Raw genomic sequence first — 25,707 nt, 5'->3', positions numbered from 1 at the left:
GAGGGGAGAGGAAGAAAGACCTCATATCAGCACCGAAAGTGTCGATTAGGTGAGAAAACGACATTACAACCCTGTCAATCATCTTGGCTTCATGCTTGGAGAAAAAAAAGTGGCAGAGCTATGAAAAATGTGTAATAGTTGGTAGAATCACATTCATGGCAAAAAAAAACAACAACTTTTTTTTTTTTAATTTTCGAGGTACATCTTAGTGAGCAATGCCTGCAAAAATGTTTTAGAGGCATTTTGGAACATAAAAATAATGTGTTTATGTTTATTCACCTATTCACATATATTGACAGATCTAGTCACTGTTGTTTACTGCAGTCAGAGACCACCTCCTCTGTTTTACAGTGCACTAAATAGAGTTTATCATATATTTCTTAGAATACTTATGTGAAACTAAAGATGTGGCTTTTACTTAAACAGAATATTTGACACATTTTCATTTATCTTATCGCTTTCCGGCTATGAAAGCGGTGCATTCCACCACAACAGATTGTTGCAGCCACTTTGAATGTGAACGAACAGATTGTGCTTTGAAAAAGAAACGGGTGCCTCCAGCAACATTTCACGTTTGCATCCCATCTCTGTCTGAAAACGGGACTAACATCTTTACATTATACATCTTCAAAAACACATCCATTATTCATATCCCCATATTTTAATACTATTAGCACTTCTATGCCACCCACCTAAATACCTGTGTGTTTCTTATCAAAGGAGCGGTGACAGAGTTACTTTGTTTGGGTGTAGAGAAGCAAGTTGGAATTAAGAAAATATTGCAGTAGTAGACCGTTACAAAAAAAAAAGATTATATTAAATTGTGAGGAGATGTGACGAGATTATATTTCTTTACACGGCAATAAAACACAAATGAACTCGTGAGAAACTTTACTTTTACCTCTCGCTGGAGTGTTTGTGTTGTTGGTACAGACAACAGTGACAAAGGCAACACACACACACATACACAGCGCTCCCACCTGTGTGGGTGGGAGGTGTGGCCACTCAGCAGCTGAGTGGGGCAGCATATGGAGTTTCTAATTGGGTAGAACAGCACAGCTGGAGGACACCAGTCCAAGACCTGGCCCCTGGTAATCAGTCCCACAATCCTCAGCCCACCTCTGCACATCCACCGTGCCGCATGTGCACCTTCGGAGGGTGTCGTGTTGGATGTGTTTCACTGCTGAAACCAAGATGAAACTTGTCCAAAAACAGTGTTTTACAACATGCTTTCCCTTCTGAGTCGAGGTCATATTTAAAGCATGACCACTGACAATGTGAGTTTTTCAGATGGCACTTCGATCTCACTTCATAAAAATGTAAAAAACAGAGGGAAAAAAAGCATGTGTGTGGTTCCCTAACATGCCTTTAGCTGTTCTTTTTAACTGATTTATTTGGAAGGGTTGCACTCCCAATACATGATGACATTTAGTTTTTGTTCCTTTAAATTCACTTATTGCATTCACTTGAATGATTTGAATAACAATTTGAATAATCTTTGAATCACTATTTGACTCCCATTAACATGTTGGAATACAATGTCTGTTTGTAGAAGCCATGATCTATTCCCAACCTTAACCCAAGTGTTTTTGTTGCCTGAACATAACTACAGTCAGGACTCAGGATACGATCCCCAGTCTCTGGTCACATAGTCCTGCTGTCTGAACACTCAAATCACATCATAAGGTTAGGGAAAGATCCCTAACCTTATGATCCTGGTTAAATATTTAAAAAGTCAACAGAGACTTAAAGCAGGCATTACTTCATTAACATTCAACTAAAACCACAAGCATTCATTAACATTAACTTTAAGTGTTTCGTTGTTTTGTTTATAACCACATGAGCGACTCAAGATGTGAACCCCAGTCTCCAGTGTAAAAGGCCTGGACCATCTAGGATTCCTGTACTGTACAACAGCATAGTCTGTACTTCAGTGGAAGAAATGTTGCCAGCAAATGTAATCCAGCGGCAGCCATGTTTCCTGCTATTTGAAGAACACAAAGGCAATTTCTAAGGAACAGGGTTTGTAACTTAGTTTGTTTTACTGTTGTTTTTCTGCCTTGTCAGCCTGATCTCTCTTGAAATAAGATTCAAAGAGACTTTCACCCCGTTAAATAAAAGAAATGGAGGAAAAAGACTACACACACTTGAGGTGTTGCAAAAGAGCAAAATGTAAAGTGACTTGGGAGCGTTTTTATCATAAATAAAGACAATAAATCTTCCAACAGCAGGTTTATAGTGTGAGAGCATGAATGTGAAATGATTCAACAGGAGCAACCGTGGTATTCACCTGGGCATTAAGTATCAACAAGTACTCAGAATAAATTACTTGCACTCGTATTTGGGACTGCGTAAGCACTTCCTTATTTAGCCTCTGTGTTTTGGCTTTAGATATTTATACTTGCACCTCAGCGTAAGGTAATGCTAAATAAATAGTGAGAGCTGTTAGACCGTTGAGAAACTGAAAATTAACAGCATGAGGCTCATTACAGTCAGTGTCAGGATTTCAAAAAATAAAATACATGTTTTGTCTTTGGAGTTCATTTTGGAGCATTTTTTTTCTGCCTCTCAGGGTTTGACTACACAAATGACCTTTAAGACGTAACTCTATAGATGTGCAGTGAATCAGATTTTGGACAGAATCACGCTGTATTACCACACCAATGCTATTTCCTCAACCACTTCACCTTGCACTCTTCATCCACACACGAACTCCCTTCATCTGCTGACATCAATTGAGAAACGCTTGCAACTCAGCGTGCGATCAGTGGCGCCTTCATTTGCAGCTCCACACCACGCACCGTGCCTATAAAAGCTGATAATGTGATAATTAAAAGAGCTGACAGGCAAGAACTGTCAGCGAGACATCCTGATTTACCAACCTCTGCTATTTGTTATACCTCTCAAATTACAATGCTTCCACCCTTGAAGTATGACACATAAAATATCAACTGAAATAATTAACTGGGTTAGAATTGTTGTTTAAAAAGGAAAGTTGAGGAGTCTCAGAGGAGGACAGTTGTAATGAAAACCGTCCCAAAAACATCACAAGATCAGATTCAGACCTGAAACACGGATTTGTAGCAGACAAAAGATCACTGCCATGTCTCTGTCTCTCTCTCTTTCTTTCTCCCTCAACCACACCATGATTTATTACCTGAAAAGACAAGAGAACTAATTAGTGGAGTAATTAATTAATATAAATTTGCATATTTGCATTTGCAATTAGTGCAGTCAACTGATTAGTCTGAGATGGGGAGTTTGACTCATCAGATGCTGGTGTGTGTGTGTGTGTGTGTAGGATTGTGTGTGTGCTGGACCAGAACGATCAGCAGACCAGCTGAGGCATTTTGGGGGGACGGCAGTGATGAAGGGACTGTGTTTTTTTTGTTTTTTGTTATTATTATTTTTCATGGTGTGTGTTTGTGTGTGTATTTTTGGATGTGTTCATGGTACAGTTTGTTTGTGCACAGGCCTGCTGACAGGCACACTTGCCAGTCAACACATGTTTGGCGCAGGTGAAGTGTAAGCACAGTCACCAGTGTGTGTACACGCTGTGATTGTCACCGTCGCGCCCTGAACTCACACCCAGGTGTCATCACCGCACCGTGGCTCTCGGCTCCCAGGCCCAGACTGCTGATCGATGTTTTGTAATGTCCAATATAAAGAGATTGATAAGTCGCTTTAATTGATTCTCCTTGCAACAAGGTCACTCACAGGCACACGTTTGCGTGTGCGCTTGTGTGTGTGTGTTCCACATAACTGAGGAGTGCATATACCCATATCAAGTGCCAGCTGTGCCCCAGTGAGGAGTTGGCAGCGTGCCACTGGGCCTTTTCCATGGGGTGTACTTAATGTCTACGATCCTGAGGTACCACTGCTGTGCACGCCCCCCTGGTAAGCTCACACCATCCTCTGCATGTGAGGGGCCTGCTGGAATTTCTTGACCTACTTTATATTGAGTATTACACAACGATCAGTCCGTCGATTATTATCGATTAGATGATCAATAGAAAATTCATCTGCTTTTTGATAATCGCTTCAATCATTTTTTTAGCGAGAATGCCCAACATTCATTGGTTGTAGCTTCTCCAATGTGAGGACGGGCTGATTTTCTCTGTTTTAAAGGTCCCTTATTCTGTTCCTTCTCAAGATCATACTTGTATTTGGAAGTCCAACAAGAACAGGTTTACATGGTTTAATGTTCAAAAAACTCTTTTCTTTCTCTTTTTTTTTCTTTTCTCACAGCAGACATGGCTGCTGCCGCTGTTTTCAGCCTCCCTCTGAGCGCTCCGATTTAGAAGAACATAAACAATCTGCTGCTTCACTCTTGCCTTTGACATCTTTGTATTACCGGGTGATGACGTCAGCAAGGAAAAGGCAATGGATGAAAACGAGGTGGACTCGGGAGGTTTTCAGTGAGTGGGGACGGTCGGCCTGCTGAAGGGCTGGAGGAGGTCACATGTTCAACAGATCCCCTTATGACATCATAAAGGGAGCCAAATCTATACGAAGCGTTTCCAGGCACATTTATGAAAGATGGAGCAGGAGAAACAGAGAGAGGACGGTCTTTTCTGGTAGTTTGGCACTCTGTAGGCACATAACTATGCTGAAAAGACTTGGAATAGTTCATTTTACATGATATGGGACCTTTAAATTGAATATCTTTGGGTTGTTGACTGTTTGTTGGACAAAAAAAGGACATACTTGAGAGTGTGGTCTAATGTGTAGAAAAGTATTTAAACGGTAACTTTCCCTTTTGTGACAAACTGGTCTGAAGAAGGTAACAAAATATGAACAGTACTGCAGGGCGTAAGCATGAACAAATATATCTATCCCCTTTGTCTGCAAAAAAAGGGCATTTGAAGACAAAGAAATGGTTCCTATTTCATCCTTCATGGTGATGTCTCTTGTGTTTGGGGTGTGCCAAACTCCCTGTTTGACCTCTAGTGAACAAACATACTTATTTGGGATTGAGGGTTAATTCGTAAAAAAAAGCTGAAGTCTGTTGTATTTAACCTTGTTATACAGCTGTGGTCAATGTGGCATTTTCTGAATCAGTTCAAAATCATGTTTATGAGTCATTCTCAAGAATAATTCTGAAAGTAAGGTATCAGAATGATAAAACTGTGCTATGGACTCTATTTGAGCTGTTTAAGAGAGCCCAGGTTAACACAAAGGAGTATTATTCAAATCTTTTTGTTGCCTTTTGTTTTCCGCATTTGCATCTTTCTGTCAGAAATACAGAATCCTGCTTTTGACCTTTTAACATTCAGTTTAAGTATGTATTTAACTTTACTTCTTATGTCGCTTACAATAGGAGACTGTATGTGCAAATAATTGAATAAATACAATTCAGAGTAGAGTTTTTCTAATAGGAAACCTGTCTATCTATGTCACCTGTTGAGGATGCCTGCAGACTCACACATCCCTCGTTTTTTTTTCCAGACAAAAAGACATTAATTCATCTCTCTTACACGAGGAGATGCAGATATTAGTTGTTATCCCTCTCCGGTCTGTGTTTTTGACGGTAAACGCGGGCCTCCCGGTGCCCATTACCGGAGCTGCCAGATGATCGGTACGGAATGGAGGTCCCACGGGACACTGAACACGTGGTCTCGGCTGCCACAAGACGTCAGCGGCAGATGGCATGGGTACCCGCTGTTGGCATGAGTGTCATTCCTCAAAGAGAGAGGGAAGGGGAAGAGAGAGAGAGAGAGAGAGAGAGTGAGAGTGAGGGGGAGAGAAGAGGAAGAGCAGAACACAGCAAGGCAGAGAAAAGAGGGTGCGCAGGTTTGAGCTTTTTCCTTTAATTTGTGGTTTGCAGGGGAAGAAGCTGCAGATTCAGAGGAGATATAAGGCAACATGCAAGGTGCACGCTGACCTGAGGTTAGTACTGTTAGTTGTTATATTTCTTACGCATTCGCTGACTTTTAGAGTTTGGGTTTATTGCTTTAAATGTGTGATTTTGTGTCCGTTTAAAAGCGTAAATCCAAAGACAGTGAAGTTGAGTGTCTTTGAAAAGGTAGCAAGCTGTGACATTGGCCTTGCAATTTGTTCCTCTTCCTCTTGGGAGGACCCATTCACGAGGTAATTAACTGACAACCTTCAGAAGACGTCTGTGTTGTACTCTGCCCTCATACTTTATGTTTCTTGCTTTGACTCTACAGGAAATATGCTGACACTGCCATTCGAGGAATCTCATATGATGTGTGAACCGCGGTTTGGTGCCAATTATCCCCGTGAAAGCTTACCTGAGAGCCTGGAGCAGGAGCGCCAAAACAACCCAGACAGGTCCGACTCAGACATGAGGGAGGCCGAGGACGTCTCCGACAGAGAGGAGGACGAAAGAGAGGACGACCAGGACGAGAACGGGCTTCCTAAAAAGCGGGGACCCCGTAAAAAAAAGCTCAGCAAGGAGCCAAATGACAGGTCCAAGGTACGCCGCAACGAAGCCAACGCCCGAGAGCGCAGCCGGATGCACGGCTTGAACGCGGCACTGGAGAGCCTGCGCAAAGTTGTGCCGTGCTACTCCAAAACTCAAAAACTGTCCAAGATTGAGACCCTTAGACTGGCCAAAAATTACATCTGGGCCCTGTCAGAGACTCTGAGCGCAGGGAAGAGACCGGACCTCCTCGCCTTCGTACAGACTTTGTGCAAAGGATTATCTCAGCCCACGACCAACTTGGTGGCCGGTTGTTTGCAGCTGAACGCGAGAAATTTCCTCACAGACCACAACGGGGAGGTCATGTTCTCTGGCAGATCGCCCTACGATGCCATGTACTCGTACCACGGCTCAGACGTGAACACGCCCCCCGGCCACAGCGGGAGCACCTTGGACAGCAGCGCCAAACCGTTCAGACACTACAGCTACAGCGGCGCGTACGAGCCCTACTACGAGAACCCGTCCCCAGAGAGCGCGAGCCCGCATTTCGACGGACAGCTCAGCCCCCCGATGAACTTCAACGGGATTTTCTCCCTAAAGCACGACGATCCTCCAGACTACAGCAAGAGCAGCCACTATGGCATGCGCTACTGCAGTGCGCCAGGACGCACGGCTCTTGCGCACAACTCCATGTACCGGGTCTCCCCAGAGGCCCGTTTCCCCTACGACCTGCACGTCCGCAGCCAGTCATTCCAAGCACAAGGGGAAGTTAATGGCTCTTTCCACAATTAATCAGCTGGACAAAGTTCAAGTTTCAGAAGCGATGCAATTTCCCCCCGCAGATGTCGAGTGTGGAACGAAATTGACTCCAGACACGCTGATGCACTGCAAAAATGCCCATTTTAACAAGTCACTCTGTGTTCAGTAATGTTTTCCTTTGAAACACAATGACAGTCTCCAAATTAGACACGATTGTTTCAATTGAGCTCAATTCCTGTAAAATTGTGTCGACTTTGGCCTAAAAACACAAAAAGAAAGATTCTGCTTTGGAAACAAATGAAATAACTGAAATCTGACAGCAGATCTGATTCGTTTAGGGAAAAATTCAGATTTGATGGCTCACTGCCACATATCTGTCTCCAGTGGATAACCACAAATGTAGAATAATTCATTAAAGATGCAGGTTTGGAGCAAATTGTTTACAGTCACAGTGCACTATGTTTGTTAATGGCTGTACTGCAGATGTCGGTCATGGTGTGGGTTAGATAAAGCTGATAAGTTGGACAATTAATTAGATTATTCTGGTCATTGAAATAGCTTCACAGCAGTCAGCAAAAATGATAAAATCAGCAAAATGAACCAACCGGGGAAGAAGAATCTAAATGTTTCACCTCATCAGGGAAGTTTGCTGAGAATGACTGGAGTTCAGAGATTCAGTCTGTTAGCAATAAAGGTCAATTGAGCTATGCAAGGCAGCCAAATGCAATCTTTGCTTATTAAAATGATATATGAATATTTCCTCTCACAGGGCGTTTCTCATGATCTAATTAAAACGATGACAATTACACAAAAATTAATTGTTTGAAAAAATAGTGCATGTGTTTAGGAGACCTGGTGATGATGTCATCTGAATTGGTCCTATAAATACAGGAAGTTGTGGGGGAAAAAACTTAAATGCATTTGTATTTGGAGTAAATAGTGTGGTAACGAGGTGAATGTAAATTATTATTGTATTTATTTATTTAAACTTATTTAATATAAGTCAGTCAATTTGAATGTGGATAATATATTATAAAAAAAAAAACAATATTGTAAAATCCAACAGTGTTACCTTTTATGTGAATTTCCATACATTTAAAGTTTGATTATGTTGCATTGTTGTGTACAATATTTCACTGCAGCTGGAAGTCGAAGGACTGGAAGGAAAATCCGTCTGTATGAGGTGAACAAAACTATCCGAATCCGAGACACATGCCTTAAAAAAGAGATGATCACCATCAATATGCAACGAAATGACAGTTTTGGATTGTTTGATGTGAACTTTGTACACTTCCCTGTTCCTGCTGAAGAGCAGCTGTGAGACACTTCATGTATTTCTGCACAATGTTGGTGACTGTACTCATAAATTCTGTTGCTTTTGTAACTTTACCTGAATGATGAATGATTATTGGACGATATTTCTCATTCCCCCCCCCCCCACCAGCACCACACACACACACACACACACACACACACACACACACACACACACACATCCACACACACACACACACGCACATACTCCTGAAAACTCGTTATGGATCGAAATATTCGTGAAGTAATGTGTTCATGTTTTGTGATGTGTTTGTCGCAATAAAAAGAAGAGGCTGTGAGAGGCTTTTAGCGTCTCAGCTTTCTGTGGAGATGATCGACAGCAGGCAGACAGCAATTTGAAAAAAAATTGAAAATAAATCAAGATAAAAACGCCCCGGGCGTATTTTCTATCTTTTATTATTTATTTTAGAGTAATTGAACCCTTTAATAACCCCGCAGAACCTCTGAGGTTGTGTTGACACAGCACCCATTGGGCCTGTTGTCTATTAGCTCGGTCGTAAAGCGACACAGCTTAAGTTACAAACAATAAAAATACTTTTTAATCAACCCCCCAAAAAATTAATCCTTAGATACAAATTATTTAACTTCATTTTAATTAAACAATTCACGTTGAAATATGAAGCTGCAAAAGTTTACGCAAATCTCTCGCTGGGATTTATTTTTTATTTTTTTAATGTGAAAGAGGCTTGTCGATATAATTTGATTTAACTGCAGTCGATCAGATGGCCGATGTGTGCCCACGAGGTGTTGGATGTCAGCCAGAGACAAGTGATCCCAGTCCTCCCAGTCAGGACAGACAGAGGAGGAACTGGTTGATGCAGCATCTCCTGTTAAAGGTGGTCACACTCTCCAAATGAGAAACAACACAAGTTTTACAGTAAAGTCTTTTTACAGTATTTTTAAAAATCTATTTGACCTTGATCCTTAACACCAGGATTTGAATGAACATCTACGCACCTTCGTAAATTTTATTCTCACAGTTTGCTAACCCGTAGAGATAGCACACAGTATTTATTATGATATTATATCATATTAAAATATGGAAATATTAAAAGAATAAGTGCGTGAAAATCACCGCGAACACAAACATTTGTTCTTTTTGAGTTTTGGGGCATTACGGCCCTGCCCTGCATGACAGTCTAATGCTGATTATTTAAAGGTAGAAGGACTTTTTTTTTGTTGTTGAAATATCAAAGTCATAAATTAAATGTATAACTAATTCATGAATTAAATATAAAACAGCACACGAGCAAAATTCATAACTCACATCTATATGAAGATATAAAGAGAACCGTAAACTTAAGCTCTGACCTCCATAAACGAAATCACAGTTTAACAGCAACAACAAAATAATCTCTATACGTGAAAAACATTAACAACTTTCAGCACTTTCTCTTAGGAACTCTGACTGTCTTTTTTTTTTTTTTTTTTTTAAATTCTTAAAATTGGATAACTGTGGCTTTTAAGTTGAAAGAGATGTGAGAAACAGTATGTGCTCTGGGAAAAGGTGAGTTTTAGAAGGGGCCTGCAGACACATGTATGGCACTGCATTCAAAAACATATTTAGAAACTAGTGTAAAAGAATATATGAAGATGAAAATCATGATGAAATTCTTGTTAATTTTGTTCAGAGAGTAATTTCAGGGTCATCATACACTGTAATCTAACTTTCAATCACTCCATCATTTCACAGGTGACCATGAAGTTAAGAAAAAAAGCTTTGCATACATTTGAATTAAGTTCTAATCTAAATGTGGGGAATTAAAAGAGCAACAACAACAACAAAAAAAAAGTCAGGAAAGCCTGATGGAAACTTCTCATGGGAAGAATGAATCAGTTTTAACTCTTAAATCACAAAGCAGAGCATCACTTAACAGTATCTATTTTTTCTCTCTTCTGTGGAAGAGAACGAATTTCATGCATTCTTTGCAGCATTTTAATTTACATAATGAAATAAATGCAGCTTTTCCACCAGCCAAGACAGCAAACATTCAGCAAATCCAGGAAATCACAAATTCAACTCTTTCTTCCTAGAGGAAAATAAGAAACATTGGGTTTTCTTTTTGGGAATAAGACTTGTTTTCCTGTCTCCATTCCCTCACTCATCCCTCTCTTCCTCTGTATCATCATAAAAATGGAAGAGCGGGTTACTGGAGGTCCCTCTGGGGCCCTGAAATCACCTCTTTAGCCCCCCATTCTTCACCAGATTTTATTCATCTCATCCACTGAAATTCTCACCACGTCAGTATTAATGCTTTTTCTGCCATTGGGTGTGTGTGTGTGTTTGTGTGCATGTGAATATATATGTATGCATGTGTGTGGAGGAGATGCAGATTGAAATCCCTCTGGAGCCTCACTGAGAAGCTCATGAGGGTGAGGAGGAGCTGAGGGGGCTGGGGGTGGAGATGGGGGGGGGTGTTTCACGCCCACGGGGGTCCACGGGGCGATGTGCGGCAGTTTAGCACGGGGTCAAACATGTACACGTACCCCTACATTCATGCAGCTCATTAAGCTGTGTAGAGAGAGTGAGGGAGAGAGGGGGAGAAAGAAGTATAGGGAGAGAGAGAGAGAGAGAGAGAGAGAGAGGGAGAGAGAGGGAGAGAGGGAGCATATGGCCCGGCTCTGTGTGGGAGGTGAGGGAGAGGAATGGGGGATATATATTGCAAAGAGGTGCATTTGCAATCTGAGATGTGGTGTCATAATGAGCGCAAAACAAACGCTGTGCTTCTATAGGGATAACTTGCAGAATGACATTAATCATCTCAGAAGTTGAGAAAAGTTTTATGCAGCCACCTATAACAGGAACACAGCAAAAACAAACATGAATTCATCTTTATATGTACATTATTTTTTAATATATTATGGTAATATATTGTAATCAGGAGCCTTTTCCTGCAATGTCTGAAAAATCCGAGCACCCAGTCAAGAAAAATGAAAATAATGTTCCTCACCACGTCGGCAAGCATCCTCAAATTTTGTGCCATTCCCAAGCCCCAGATGGTGTGGGATGGGAAACGTTCCCCCATTAAATTCCTAATAATCATTTCTCCTGCGGAATTGGGGATGGTGGCAGTGGGGGTGGATGAGGGTGGGGTGTGAGTGTGTGTGTGTGGCTTGGAAGTGAGGATTGGTGGGTGAGGGGAGTAGAGGGATTTGGTGTTTTAATTAGACAGATTTAAGGAGCTGAACCCCCTTCTCAAAGTGCTTGTGTGTGTGCGCGCGCGTGTGTATGTGTATGTGTGTTTGTGTGAGTGTATGCGTGCATGTGTGCCAAGACCCACACAGATTCATTTTTGCTTATATTTCTGTGAGTGTGGGTGCACGTGTGAAAAAAATTACACATATGAGTAAAAACGTGAATGTGTGTTTGTGTGTGTTAGTGTGTGTGTGTGTGTGTGTTGCAGGTCACTGCAGGGCTGATGCTGCAGCAGAGGAGGCCTGACACTCCAGTACTATGGGCCAGGATCTCATTAACGTGTCAGATTGGTGGATCAGTCTCTCTGGCAGCCGGCCCGGCCTCTCACAGGAAGTACTTTCTCTCTATCTGTGAACTTGGCACTGAAAGGTTAGATGGGGTGGGAGGGAGGGAGATGAGGGGAATATATTGGCCTGAGGCAGAGAGGAGAGGAGAGACACAGGCATTAATTATAATATTTGGTCAGATTGGATAAATATTGGGTGAGGGATTGTGGTTTAAGAGCTGCTTTCATCCGTCGGGGAGTGGAAATGAACGAGGGATGAATAGCGGCGCTGATTTCCATGGAGTGAGAGAGTCAGACCAACTCCTGCAGTTGCACTATTTTAGAGGTGGAGATATGCTAAGTATGTGACAGGAGCATCTGTCACTACATCACCTTTGTGCTTTGTGCTCTTTGTCTAGGGGTGCTCTGACTGGGTGTATGCATATGTGCCTGAGAGAGAGAGTGTGTGTGGCTACAATATGAGAGAGTATAGGGTGGGTTTTGGAGCAGGTGGGAAGCATACAGGGGTGTGATCCTCTGACACCCCAGCAACACCCTATTTCAGGGCAGGCTGAGAGACACGGGTGCTACTGGGTGAAGTGGTTTCGATTCCCTCGTCTGTGAAGACAAGCATCTGGTAGTCGAGACTGCACTGTGATGTGAGATAGATAGATAGATAGATAGATAGATTGACACCTCTGTAAACTGACTAAAGGACAAGGAAAAGTGTTGACTGTTCCCTCTTAACACATAATTACCTCAATTTCATACACATTTAGGCTACTTTCACAGCTTAGTGAGCAATACTGTGCTCATTTCATAGATAAAGTGGTGGAAAGTCGATTATTAGCAAGCTAGAGAGACAGTTATTCTTAATAAACTAATTTTCCTTGCTGGGTTTTTGACTTAAAATCCACAAATTGTAAGAACATTATGAATGTGGGAAACTGTTTTTTTTTAATAAAAAATGGAAACTTTTTTAGTGCTGCAGTTTAGAAAATAAACTATTTTCACATTTCATGTAACGGTTAAATTGATGCTAGCTACATTACTTTCTGTTGCAGCTAGATAGCTACATAGTACGCTAGCAAGTTAGTCAGATATATAACAACATTAACTAATACCTCAAGTTCAAAGGCCATATTGAACATTAAAAACGTTTGAAAATAAATTCAATGTGCTTTCACAACTTACTGAAGAATAAACTGTTTAATTTCATATAATATATATGATAATTTGATCCTAGCTAGATATCTGTGTAGCTAGGTAGCTAGATTGAGCTAGATGGCTAGCTAGCTTGTTGCTACACATTTAAAAAAATATGCTATTTTCACAGTTTAGTGAAGTATGAAGAGTTTCATTTCATGTTTTAATTAAGATAGATAGATAGATAGATAGATATCAATACCTCTCTGTAGCTCTACTGACTCTAATGTTAGACCACTATCGCCCACATTCCCATTTGGAAATGAGAAATCACCAACATTAAACATGTAAGAACAAGTAGGAACTTTCTCGGCTCATCATAGACTAATTATATAGTGCTTTGTGAAGAGTCATTAGGTACATAATTAACTATCTATTAGTATGGAGAAAGAATCCATTCATAATATCTATACCAAAAGGACTTAGAGCTCTTTCTTAACTCATAACGTACAATCACTACGCCATATGATTAATAAGATTCTTGATAAGCCATCAAATATCACTCATGTCAATCAACTCAGCTGAGATAATCGCTCTAGTGACAACTTTCACTGTATGCAATGAATGGCGAATTAAATAAGAAAATCTCATTTTGAAGAAGTTGTCTTCCCTGAGCAGGATAAAATTTGGTACACAAGCATCAGCTGGCAAAGAGCATCAACAAACAGCAATGTAGCCTACATCAGCAAAATCCAATTAATTTTTTTTATGAAAGAAAATACTTCTATGCAGTTTACATTGGAAGAAGTGCAGATGGGAGATCTTGTGGAGGTGACTGCTGTAACAAATGTCCTGACATGGCAGGAGAGTCACCTTATCGATGTATGATCTTTGTATGTAAAATATCTTTGCATTTCTTTTTAGTATTCTAGTCCATTCTGCGCCATCACCAATCTGTCCCATACTGCCTTTCAAGCATTTCCTGTGGGACTCATGCTGTGTTCGTAAGGCCTCTCTCTCACACACACACACACACACACACACACAAACACACACACGCACATACTGTGGTGACTGCAGAGGGAAGTGAGCTGTCTGTGGAGGGTTGGATTCTTGGTGTCGGTCCAAAAATGTGTCACTCGGGACACGCATGGCCTGCTGGAGGCAGGAATTCTGTCGCTAATGGGCCCCGCAGCCGTCGGCACCACCTGGGGATATGGGAGACGGGATGGATGGATGGGGGAGGATGGAGAAGAGAGGGAGGGAGTGAGAGAAGAGGGAGTATGCAGCACAGTGTGTTAGTAACAAACAGGAGGATGGGATCTATCTATCTATCTATCTATCTATCTATCTATCTATCTATCTATCTATCTATCTTGCAGCAATTTATCCATGAAATGAAACTTTATTGTTCACTAAGCTGTGAAAGCAGCTTGAATGTATTTTTTTTCTTCAAATATGCAGCAATAAAAAGGAGTATTTCCACATTCTATTAGACATAAACCAAGTGGTTTGTGTTCAATATGTTCTTTGAACTTGTGGAATTAATGTATTTAGAGGGAAAAGTCAACATTTTTCCCTGCCATGAAAGACAGCTTATAAAAAATGTGAAGGCATAAACAGGCAGGGCAGGTGTTGACGATGCAAATGAAACGGATGACAGATGGTGAGCCTCGCGATTGCTCACTGTGCAGATAATGGATGGAGGTAATCAAATTCCTCAGAGGCTTTGGGACTTTCTTCAGAACTTTCTCATCAATTGCACCATCAAACAGTACCATCGTCGATTTAGATCCCACCCTCTACCTCAAAAGGAGGAATACAAAGAAGCTACAAGATTTTATTTTCTGATAGACTTGGCCAAGTGCTGTAGCTAATGTTGAAAATACACTTTTCTCTTAATGTGTGTGAAACGGACTCCACAGATCTACCTTAAAGGCACGATCCTCATCCCTTCTTGGTAAATCCAGGTGTTGTTTTATCTTCATAGATGCCTCTGGTAAAACAGCACTGCGTACGTTTGTGTGTGTGTGTGTGTGTGTGTGTGTGACTTAGCCGGGGATCAGACGACGAGTTTGAACAATAATAGCACTGCAGCTATTATAGAAAAGCAACAATCACATCAGCAGGCCGACAAAGCAAGTCTGCAGGGGAGAGCCTGCCTTTTCCATCCATGCAAACCCTCCTTTCATGTTCTATGATCGAAACTTTCACTCATTTATTCACTTGAGCTGAGAGAGTTGTTGCTACTTCAAAAAGGAGGATCATGAAAATGAGCATGTGATGTATGTTTTTCATATTTCTCACTGGAGGGAAACAGGCTGTAGTTCTGTATTTTCCCATCAGTGTGGTGACAGCCATTTGATTTTCATAGGGCCCAGTTTGAAGGTCAGTTTAATGGTCCATTTGTGTTTTCTATCCGTCTTGCTTCAGTGGAAGCTTCAAAACAAAGAGGGTCAGACGACACAATAAATGAGATTTTTTATGAGTAAAACATGTCATTAAAAATGCAATAAGTCTTTCAATAAGCACAGGATCTATTTTATCGTGCAACTTATTCTCCAAGGAATCTACCAAAGCATTTCTGGAGAAATTCATTTGCAAATCTGGCTTCACTGTTCAATCAGTATGGAAGACAAAACACTGTTGTGTCAGACTAGACTTGTAAATGCCAATTCTGTATCTGAAAAGCATTTTCCTGTCACAACACTCAAGAGCGGCATATTACTGCAACAATTCTCTTTCACACTTCCAGTTATGATAACAGCTTCAAGTGTCAAACATATGTCTGCACGCAAAAGCGTAGGAGAAAGTATCACAGAAGCAAAAGGAAGAAAGTATGCTGAATATCACAAGTTTTGATGTGTCAGGTGATGCTGACTTCTTTTCTTGTTAAAATGTGATAATTACTCCTGTAAAATCTCAGGACACTACACAATGTCGGTTATGTTAAAGATGCAAAAGCATTTGCTTTGCATTCCTTTTTATGTTGGCATGATAATGTCACTGGTGCAGCAGCTCTCTGACCTGCGGGGAAGTGTCTCTCTCTAACAGGTCAGGGAAAAAAAAAACCCATGATGAAATTGAGAAACATATTGTTAGAGAAATACCCGCACAAGCTTAAAATAAATGTTCCTGTTCTGTTCCCTGATCTGTTCCCTGCCCAACCAGATCAAGGGCACATCGAGCCAAGTGAGTGTAATTAACTTTTCCCGAACTCATTTGGATAATCTCTACCTCAGTTACCTTAGCTCGTGTGAAATTCCCAATTAGCTATATCCCGGCAAAATCACAAAACAACGCTATGTGAAATTTCTTAATGAATTCCTTTGTCTCTGACTGGCACAGATGAGGCATGAGAAAGGCACATGTACAGCGAGCGTATTAGTTAGGCGAGCCCATGTGATGGTGCCCGTTCACGGCTGACGGAGCGTTGGTATCCTCGGGCATGGCTGCCAAGCTGCCAGTCTGTGCCGTCACACCTTGCTGCCTTTAAAGATTGCCCTGCAGAGACGGGGAGGGGGTACGGAGGGCCTCACGTTTTTAACAACGCACAGTCTGGCAACCCAGGAGAGTTTACGACTCAGGATCGGTGCCAAGAACTGCCCACCAGAGAGAAGGGGGGTTGAGGGGAGAGGTTGGGGGGGGGGGATGCAAGGAGATATGGGTGTAGAGCACACACACACAGTCAGGTCTCCATCAGCCGCATTCGCGCAATGTATGTGTGGATGAATGCATGCATATATGAATCAGTGTGTATGTGTAAGGAGAGGCAGCTGGGTCCAATATTGTAGTATATATCCAACAAAACAGTATGTCAAATCAATTCATCAAGCTCTCTCTGTGACATGTTAAGGGAAAGAGAGAAGTGTGTGCTAATACAATGTAGCCCTAGCATCATGCACACCCACACACACTTTGCCTTTTCTCAGTAATCCACACAAATGGCAGTGGATGGCAGAATGTAAATGAGCTGGTTATTACACAGCAACGTTCATCAAGCTGAGCTGGAAAGACTTCAATGGCCCTGATGAATATGCATGCAAATTTGTTAATTAAGTTAATTATTCTGCTGAAAATTCATTTGTCTTCCCAAGGACATTTCTGCGATGATTTTAACATGTTTCCACCATTAGTCATGCACGGTGCTATTGAAAATCACTTCTGTTCACCTTTTGGAAAGTTGCGGCCAAAATAGGGGCTAGAACACCTACAAATGAGGAGGAGGAGGGACGAAGCAGGCAGAGGACAACATATCAGGGGTGTGGAGTGTGGTCGGAGGTAGACGGCAGCTGGTGCAGCCTGAGGATAAGGAAGGGTAAGCCAAAAAGCATGGTCTGTAGGATATTAGCTCAGTGGGTAGAGCACTGAAGAGTCAGTGCCAGGTCTGGGAGTCCATCTCTCATTGGGACACTCCAAAAAATACTTTCATTCATAGTATGGCCAAGCACTTTGGATTAAAACATATATCTTATGATGACATGGTATGAGAATATTGTTCTATGTCCTGAGAATACAGTTATTTAACTTTATTAATGGCTTTCTCCTTTGGTTCTTCTTCGAGGATTGATTGGTTAATCATCATCATCATCTTATTAGTGCTGATCATGTGATTGCAGTAATTTGTGGTGGGCATGAGAATAATCCTGCAACAATGCACAATACAGCAATACGTTCATGGACATACGTCTCATTTTATCAGTGTTTCATCATTGTTCCTGGTGTTATTGTGTTTTATATTCTACAGTGTTTCTACTGTTTCCACACAAGCGAGTGAGGTTAAACCAGATTATATCATACAATGAGCATGTGGTATGACATGCTGTGCTAGGTGTGTCTAATAAAGTGAATTATAATGCTCATCAATAGTTTTCTGGTTTCATTTATCTCCTACTGTAACAATCAGACGGTTCATGATGAGTTTAAGTCTTTGTACACACACATTAGCAATTTCAAACTAAATGAGGGTTGGTTTTTTTTAAGTATACCCATTTCATTTTGTTGCATATTTAATCAGACGCAGGTAAATAGCAAATTATTGTGAAAATTAAAATAGTCATAGTTTAGCAGTTGATATGATTGACATCAAAAAATAAAAACCATATCAACATTTGTATCACAGTTATGAGAAACAATGTTATTTTATGTTATATGTGTATGTTATCTTATGTTATTCTTTGGAAATTGTGAACACCTGATGTGATGCAATGGTATGGCCACATTGATATCAAGTATATCCCCATGTTATGTTATGTTATGTTGTCTCAAGAACCTTTTTTCTTGTCCACAACCCTTATCCAATGATTATTCCTCCACAGTGTCACAAAGTAAAAGATACATTAAATACGTGAAAATGGCCATTAAGTTGTGCAGTGAGCGATGCTGCAAAAAACCGAAGCGAAGATACATAACAAGCCAGATGGGGAAAATTTTGCAAAAAACATCAGGACGCACTGTTTGATATATCAAATGGCCAGTCTTACAAGAGACGGTTAAGTCTTTGCAGTAGGCTTAGTCTGAATATCCAGATGTTTGATTAGTTAATTAAGTCTCCATGGTAGTTAATCATTGTGTTTTTCTATCTGACAACAGCAGGTAAGTAGAGGAGGATGACCCTAAAATAAAGGTATATGAGGGAGTGGGATATGAGGAGACGGGCTGCATTTGTACATTGTGGAGAACAGTTGTGTAGAAAAACACGTCACCAGCCAAAATGTTGTTGACTCAAAAAAAGAAGACAGAAACATGCAGCACAGCTCTTTTGTTAAGTCTCATAATCTCTTTTTCAATCTATAAGAGAACACATTTCTGTCTTAATTGGAGGAATGTCCCCTCTAGTGGAGGAATGTAGCACAGCAGTGGCAAAATTAAGGCCAAGATGCAGCATGAGAGGTGGTTATTTCTTTTATCTATCACCTATCAAATATACGGTCTCAAAGAATGAACTCGTCACTTCTCTGGGTTCATGTTTGAGCAAAACAAAGATGTGTGCGTTCGCATTTATGTGTGGGAGAGGGTGTGTGTTTAACACAGGCTCTAATCCTTTTTTAAAACATTTTATTCCCATGACAAATTCAATCAGGATGAGGTGCATTAGTGAAATGTCATACATGCCAGTGTATGTCATACGAGGATTAAGTCATCCATATTTGTTCACTAAAACAGTTGTTTGTAATGATAAGGCTGACACACTTAATCGATTTGCACGCATTTCCCTGACAGTTCAGATTAACATGCAATACAACTTTATTAGCAATATGCACAAAGTACACACACATTTACACATTTGCAAGGCATCAATTAAATTCACATATGGTTGAAGTAATTATCGTTATAGATAACTGGAATTAAAAGGGAGATATCAATGTGAAAAAGGAGGGTGAGTTGCCCTGGAGGAAAGAAGTGCAGGGAGTGAATGTTTGGGCCACAGAGGGCTAGTAGCAGAGACTAAATAAGAAAACAGCAACAGCTGTTTAGCTTGTGGCTAAAAACAGGATTGAACAACAACATCATTTACTAAGAAAATGATCTGGGAAAAGAGATTGTACTGACGTGAAGATAAGAAATGGGATGCCTTACATTGTCTTTTCTATTTGAGCTCGGTGGGGTAAGTTTTCTACTGTATTTGGTTTCCTCTTTGTCATCTTTGATGTTATCAGTTCTTATAATGAACTTCTTGCATATTGTTTTATTTGCATATTGCAGTTTTCAGTCCTTTTCCCACAAGCTGACACACTAGATAAGATGCGACTGAAGAGAGGTTTGATCACTTCCTTCTCAGAAATGTTGTCCAAAGTCCGAAAGCTGTTTGCAAACATAAATTGTTGTAACGCAAGGAACCATATGCAAGATAGAGGGATGGCTGATACCCAAACTGCATCTCTTACAGTAGGCCTAATGCAGGTTTGGAATCCCTCTGCTCACTGATATTTTGTGTTAACCTGCACAAAGACACATTACAGACTAAATACAGGACTTGTAGACACAACTTCATTATAGCTACAGTATCCCCTTTTTTGCTGCTATTACACCCAAATAATGTTTGGCACAAAACCCTTTCTCAGTGCCTGTGTGAGAGCACACCCGTGACTGCTCTGCCCTTGACTTGTATCCATTCATCCAAGCGTGCTGGATGGTTTAGTTAATTAAGCTTAATCTACCCCCAGAGACAGATATGAGTGCTGTTACAGTGGCCCACTGAGCTGTCCCTGTACACTCTTCTCTGGACCCCCCGTGGAGCCATCAGGCCTGCGCTATTCAACCATGTTCAAGTATACTGACAGGGCTCTGGAGAAACACATTACATATAATGTAGTTAAAATATTTGGACCACAGAAAAGGGGGGAAAAAAACGTGTGAGATATTTTAATTAATGAAATAATAAAAGAAAAGACAAAAAGAAAAGCAACCAAAAGTACATGGACTGTTAAGTTAGACATTCTTGACTGGCTATGATGTTAATCACAAATATGCAGTCTGCTATATTATATTTTAATGATATTTAGTGATCCTGCTGCTGAGAGCTAATGTGGCTATTCTGTGTCACATAGACAAGGTCACACCAGAGAGGAATACTTTCAAAATAAACTGGCCACGCTGATATGTAAAAAAAAAAAGAGGAAGAAAATGAAATACATTTACCAGATACATAACTGCTTTATATGTAGTTACAGTGGGTGCACGAGAGATATTGCTTGATTCATTTCTGCTGGCACAAATGAAACCAGAGACTTAACACTAAACAGATGTGGACAGAAATATAACATCTGGTATACAGGTAACACTATGATATACAGTTTGTAATCAAAAATAAAATCCTGGAAATCATTAAAAAAATAAAGAATATAACATTTAAAAAAAATATTAAAGACAGACTACATTGCATAAACAAGTTAAATACATGTTTCATTTCAATAGTGAATGTCTATTTGGAGTGTGGGTCCAATGTAACAGCAGAGTTTTGTGCTATAAAAGCCACATTCTGAATAACAGTAGTGGCAGTGCCTCTCTCCTTGCACTTTATCCTGACACACTTGCAGTGTAAAAGTTGCAAGAGATGTGTTCTTAACTTCTGTGAGAGTAGATACAGCACAGGGTTCATACAGCAGTGAAAAAAAGCAAGTATACGACAAATTGAATGGGCAATGTACAAGCGCTCAATCTCATTACAGCCTCTGGGGTCATACATAGACATGACGAAAAGCAAAACGTTGTAAGGTCCCCAGCAGATGAAGAAGGCTGCAACAATACATAACACCACAACTACAGTCCTGTACCGTTTTCTGTTTGTAGCCTGCAAAACAGTCTTGAGGATGGCAGAATAGCAGAAAACAATGATGACAAATGGGAGGAAGAAGAGCAGTGACACTTGGAGATAATATCCCAGCTTGATATCAGGGCCGTCAGAGGGAGCCTCACATGTGGAAAGATTGTTCCAGCTGGTTTCCACCTCTACTTTGATTGCATCACTCACAGATGCAGCAATGCTAATGACCCAGGCTGCTGCACAGGCCGCCATCGCATACCTCCGCCTCCTTACAGGGCTGCTCCACCAGTTGTGCAGCACCACTGTTATGAAACGGTCAACAGTCATGGCTGTCAGCAGAATGACGCTACTGTACAAACCCACAAAGTATGCAGCGGTCATAAATTTGCAGGTGAAGTCACCAAAGATCCAGTGGTGCAGGTAATAGGCAGCCCAGAATGGGAGTGTGACAGTGAAGACCAAATCAGAGCAGGCCAGGTTCAGGATGAACAGATTTGTGATATTTTTTAAGTCCTCGTAGATTGCAAGAACAAATAAGAGGAGAACGTTGCCTGTGACACTTAAGATGAAGATCAGAATGAAGAAGGCACTACTGACGGTTGAAAAGTCAAACACCTCGTCACATAGATATACCACATCGCTGCTGTTCTTCTCACCCTCGCCGCTCATCATGTAGTTCTCCATTGTAGGTTTTCTAAGAAACATGGGCAGGAAACTAAAACTGGGTATATGTACTTAAAACTGAGCAAATATACAGCCTTTCAGCAAATTATGAAAAATAGAGTAAAATATATAATATATTATATATGAATATTTGAATATAGAGATCAGTGAAGTATTAAGAAGGTTATTCTAAAATAAGACGAGCAGTTACATTAAGGAACTTACCCTGAACAACGGCTGTTTCTGCTGAATTTGTGCTGAACTATGCACTGTGGGGCAAAAGCTGTGATATAAGAACAAACTCATGGTTCCTCTTCTCGTTTCAAGTTCAGTCAGAGATGTTGCATCAGTGTTGCGTTTTGAGCATGAATTTACTTTGAATTCAAACTGGTAGGGTGCCATAGGAGCAGCTTTCATGACATTACCCGGAAACAACAGTGAGTTACTACTCAAAACAGAGACACTGACAAAATTGTTTGATCTTTATTTCATTGTAAAGCATGGAAATAATAACGATGATGATATTATCATGTGACAAGTCCAAATAATTAAAAGCAAAAGCACTCTCGAAAATGAAAATAATGATTCTTGAAAATGTTTGCGAAAATATAAATTGATCCAAAGAGTGACATGAAAATATAAAGTAAAATGCTGTCAAAGTGAATCAAATAGAATCTAAAATCAGTTCATTAACATGATTTCAAAATCATGCATTCTGCATTCTGCAGACAGAAATACAGTTTGATTGGAAGTTTGATTGGAAATTATAAGAGACATTTTATGAAATTATGGAATTATGGTAGAAAACACTGTACATCAAATGTCACTGTACCCCCACCCACCATCACCACCACCTTTTGCCCCAAGAAAAGCCTGAACTCTTCATGACATGTGTTCAACAAGGTGAGAGAAAGATTGCTCATAGATTCTGGTCCATGTTGACATGATAGCATCACGCAGTCAGTTTAGAGCTAATGTAGATTCACTCTGCGAATCTCCTGTTCCACCACATCCCAAAGGTGCTGTATTGGATTGTGCAGGCCATCGGAGCATGGCAAGTTATTCTGCTGGAAGTAGCCCTTAGAGGGAAGGTAGACTGCGGCCATGAAGGGATGCACATGGTCAGCAGCATTAATCAGGTGGGCTGTGGCATTTCAACGTGTCCCAGTTGGTATTAAGGGGCCTAATGTATGCCAAGAAAATATTCTCCACACCATTACACCATCAACACCAGCCTGGACTGTTGACACAAGGCAGGATGGATCCATGGATTCCTGTTACATAAAATTCTGACCATCTGCATGTCACAACAGAGATCGAATGTCAGGTGAGATAAAGTTTTTCCAATTTTCTACTGTCCAGTTTTGATGAGCCTGTGCCCACTGTGGCCTCAGTTTCCTGTTCTTAGCTGACAGGAGAGGATCCTGCTGTGGTCTTGTGTTGCTGTAGCCCATCCACCTCATTATTTAGTCATCTGAGCTACTATCACCTTCCTGCCAGTTTTAACCAGTCCGGCTGTTCTACTCTCATCTCTCTCACTAACAAGACTCACTGGATGATTTTGTTTTTCGTACCATTCTCTGTAAACTCGACTGTTGTGCGTGAAAATAGAAATAAGCAATTTTTGAGATACTTAAACCACCCAGTCTGACACCATCATTCATTCCATCATCGAAGTCAGATAGATCACATTTCTGAAATCTCAACAAGAACTAAACTTCTATCAGTATCTTGTGTTAGGGCCAATTAGCAAATGTCAGCATACTAACAAGGTAAGCTGAAATGGTCAGTATGTTAACATTGCATACATTTGCATTTAGCTCAAAGCACTGCTGTGACCTGACTATAGACTCACATAGCAGTTAGCATAGCAGTGAACCTTAACATTAAACCAGCAACTAAATCATTGACATGCCCTTTCTCTGTCTGTTTGAATTTTGTTAAAAAAAGATTGGCATAAAATGGTTGCAAATGCTACTATTGTTCCAAACAATACAAACTAAAATCATATATTATGATAACTTGTCAATTCAGCTAATTTAAAAGGGCAATAACTTTTTTTTTTTGTATCTGGTTTCACAACAAGCGACAAACCCCTCCAAACGTAGGTAATGCAGGTGATTTAGATTGTGTGACAATAATGCTAGTTTTCCTTTTTGTGTCCATTCTGAATTAGGTTTACTTTCTTCTGGTATAAAAAAAATGAAAGTTCGAGTTTCATTTCTGCTCTTGTTATCAGCTACATTGAGAACTCTTCAGCACTTGTCATCGATATGATTGTGAGTCGGCTTTGTCTATTGGGGATGCTGCTGTTGTTGTGGCCCCAGCTTTTCAGCATTTTTTTCAAGTGGTTTTTGAACTTAACCCCCACAAACACATAAAATACAGGGTTGAGGCAGCAGTGTGAAAAGGCAAAAAGTCGACTAATGTAATAGGCGTAATCGAGCCGCTCTGATATTTTACATTGTAAAACCACGGCTGCTGAGTCAACAGGTGCTTGGGGCCAGAAATACAATGACTGCAGAAATACTACTATATTGTAAGGTGCCCAGCCCATGAAGAAAACAACCATGAGAGTAAATATTAGTTTTAAAGTTTTGGTCTTTCTTCTTTGGGCAGTAGGACGCAGCAGCCTGCATATAATCTGAGAGTAGCAAAAAATGAATACCACTGAACTCACTATGAAGAGAACGTTTTGCTGGTAGATTCCCCACAAGCTCCAGTAAGAACTCACATAAACACAATGGTTCTCTTCCAGGACTTTGGTGAAGATGAAGGCCGGACTGGCGATGCAAATACTCACTACCCAAACGACCACAGATATTAGGACACTGTAGAGGCCTTTGGTGGACACAATGCCAGACAGAGGATTCATGACAGCTATGAAACGGTGAACAGTCATCAGGATGAGGAGGATACCGCTGCTGTAGAAGCCAACATAGAAGACACCATTGACTATTTTGCATGCAGCGTCCCCGAAAGTCCATCCATACATGTGGTAGTAGGCCCAGAAGGGCAGACCTGCGGTGAAGAAGAGATCCGAAATAGCCAAGTTCAGGATGAAAGCGTTGATGAGGGATTTGAGATTCTCATACTTGGCCAGAATCACAATGACCAGGATGTTGCCAAACAAACTGAGGATAACCACAACGGAGAAGAACACTGAAGTGAATATTGCTCCAAATTGCATGACGCTTGTCTTGTTGCACACTTGATCTTCATAGTCATAGACATAGTCATAATAACTGTCTGAGGTTGTGTCCAGTGTTGAGTCAAGGGTGATGCTTGTAGTAGCTGTGAAGTCTTCAGTTGTGGCCATCTCCCTTCAGCAAGTAGAGAAAGTCTAAATAAAAAAAATGAAAGGCTCAGTTAGAGGAGCTCAATCAAACACTTCAAATTACACAGACATAATGATACAGTAATGGATGAGAGGGTAATATGTCAGTAACCTATTATATCGTTCTCTTGATACATGAGTAGATTTTGTCTGTAACACATGGTTCATACATCATATCAGTTTATCCAAAAAGCATATTTCCTTGTAATTAACTCTGTCTTCATGTATGATGCCAACACACAACATGAAGAGCTGATTAAGAAATATGTTTTCAGGACATAAAAACAATTTTACAGCAACAATCTTTTTCCACTAACAGTATCCCTATGACTCAGGACAATCCACAGACAAACTA

At 40.6% G+C, this 25,707-nt stretch overlaps 3 protein-coding genes across 3 annotated transcripts; 1 reads left to right on the top strand and 2 right to left on the bottom strand.

Annotated features, from left to right (window-relative positions):
• The first annotated feature begins 6,175 nt into the window (after nt 1-6,175).
• Nucleotides 6,176-7,177, top strand: neurod6b (neuronal differentiation 6b). The gene has a single exon (XM_070845570.1). The coding sequence runs from the start codon at nt 6,176-6,178 to the stop codon at nt 7,175-7,177; it is 1,002 nt and encodes a 333-aa protein (XP_070701671.1).
• A 13,788-nt stretch (nt 7,178-20,965) lies between these two features.
• LOC139214147 (chemokine XC receptor 1-like) lies at nt 20,966-22,036 on the bottom strand. The gene has a single exon (XM_070844906.1). It carries the CDS (start codon nt 22,034-22,036, stop codon nt 21,011-21,013), a length of 1,026 nt encoding a protein of 341 aa, XP_070701007.1. The 3' UTR covers nt 20,966-21,010.
• A 2,199-nt stretch (nt 22,037-24,235) lies between these two features.
• On the bottom strand, nt 24,236-25,354 carry xcr1b.1 (chemokine (C motif) receptor 1b, duplicate 1). The gene has a single exon (XM_070845122.1). The coding sequence runs from the start codon at nt 25,332-25,334 to the stop codon at nt 24,255-24,257; it is 1,080 nt and encodes a 359-aa protein (XP_070701223.1). The 5' UTR covers nt 25,335-25,354; the 3' UTR covers nt 24,236-24,254.
• Nucleotides 25,355-25,707: the final 353 nt, after the last annotated feature.

Source organism: Pempheris klunzingeri, chromosome 15, assembly GCF_042242105.1.
Source record: "Pempheris klunzingeri isolate RE-2024b chromosome 15, fPemKlu1.hap1, whole genome shotgun sequence".
Lineage (NCBI taxonomy): Eukaryota > Metazoa > Chordata > Actinopteri > Acropomatiformes > Pempheridae > Pempheris > Pempheris klunzingeri.
Note: the sequence above shows the minus strand (reverse complement) of the source record. Positions and strands in the feature narration are given on the sequence as shown.

Excerpts from the sequence above, each read along its gene's own strand:
- neurod6b (XM_070845570.1), top strand. The coding sequence starts at position 6,176 with ATGCTGACACTGCCATTCGAGGAATCTCATATGATGTGTGAACCGCGG.
- LOC139214147 (XM_070844906.1), bottom strand. The coding sequence starts at position 22,036 with ATGGAGAACTACATGATGAGCGGCGAGGGTGAGAAGAACAGCAGCGAT.
- xcr1b.1 (XM_070845122.1), bottom strand. The coding sequence starts at position 25,334 with ATGGCCACAACTGAAGACTTCACAGCTACTACAAGCATCACCCTTGAC.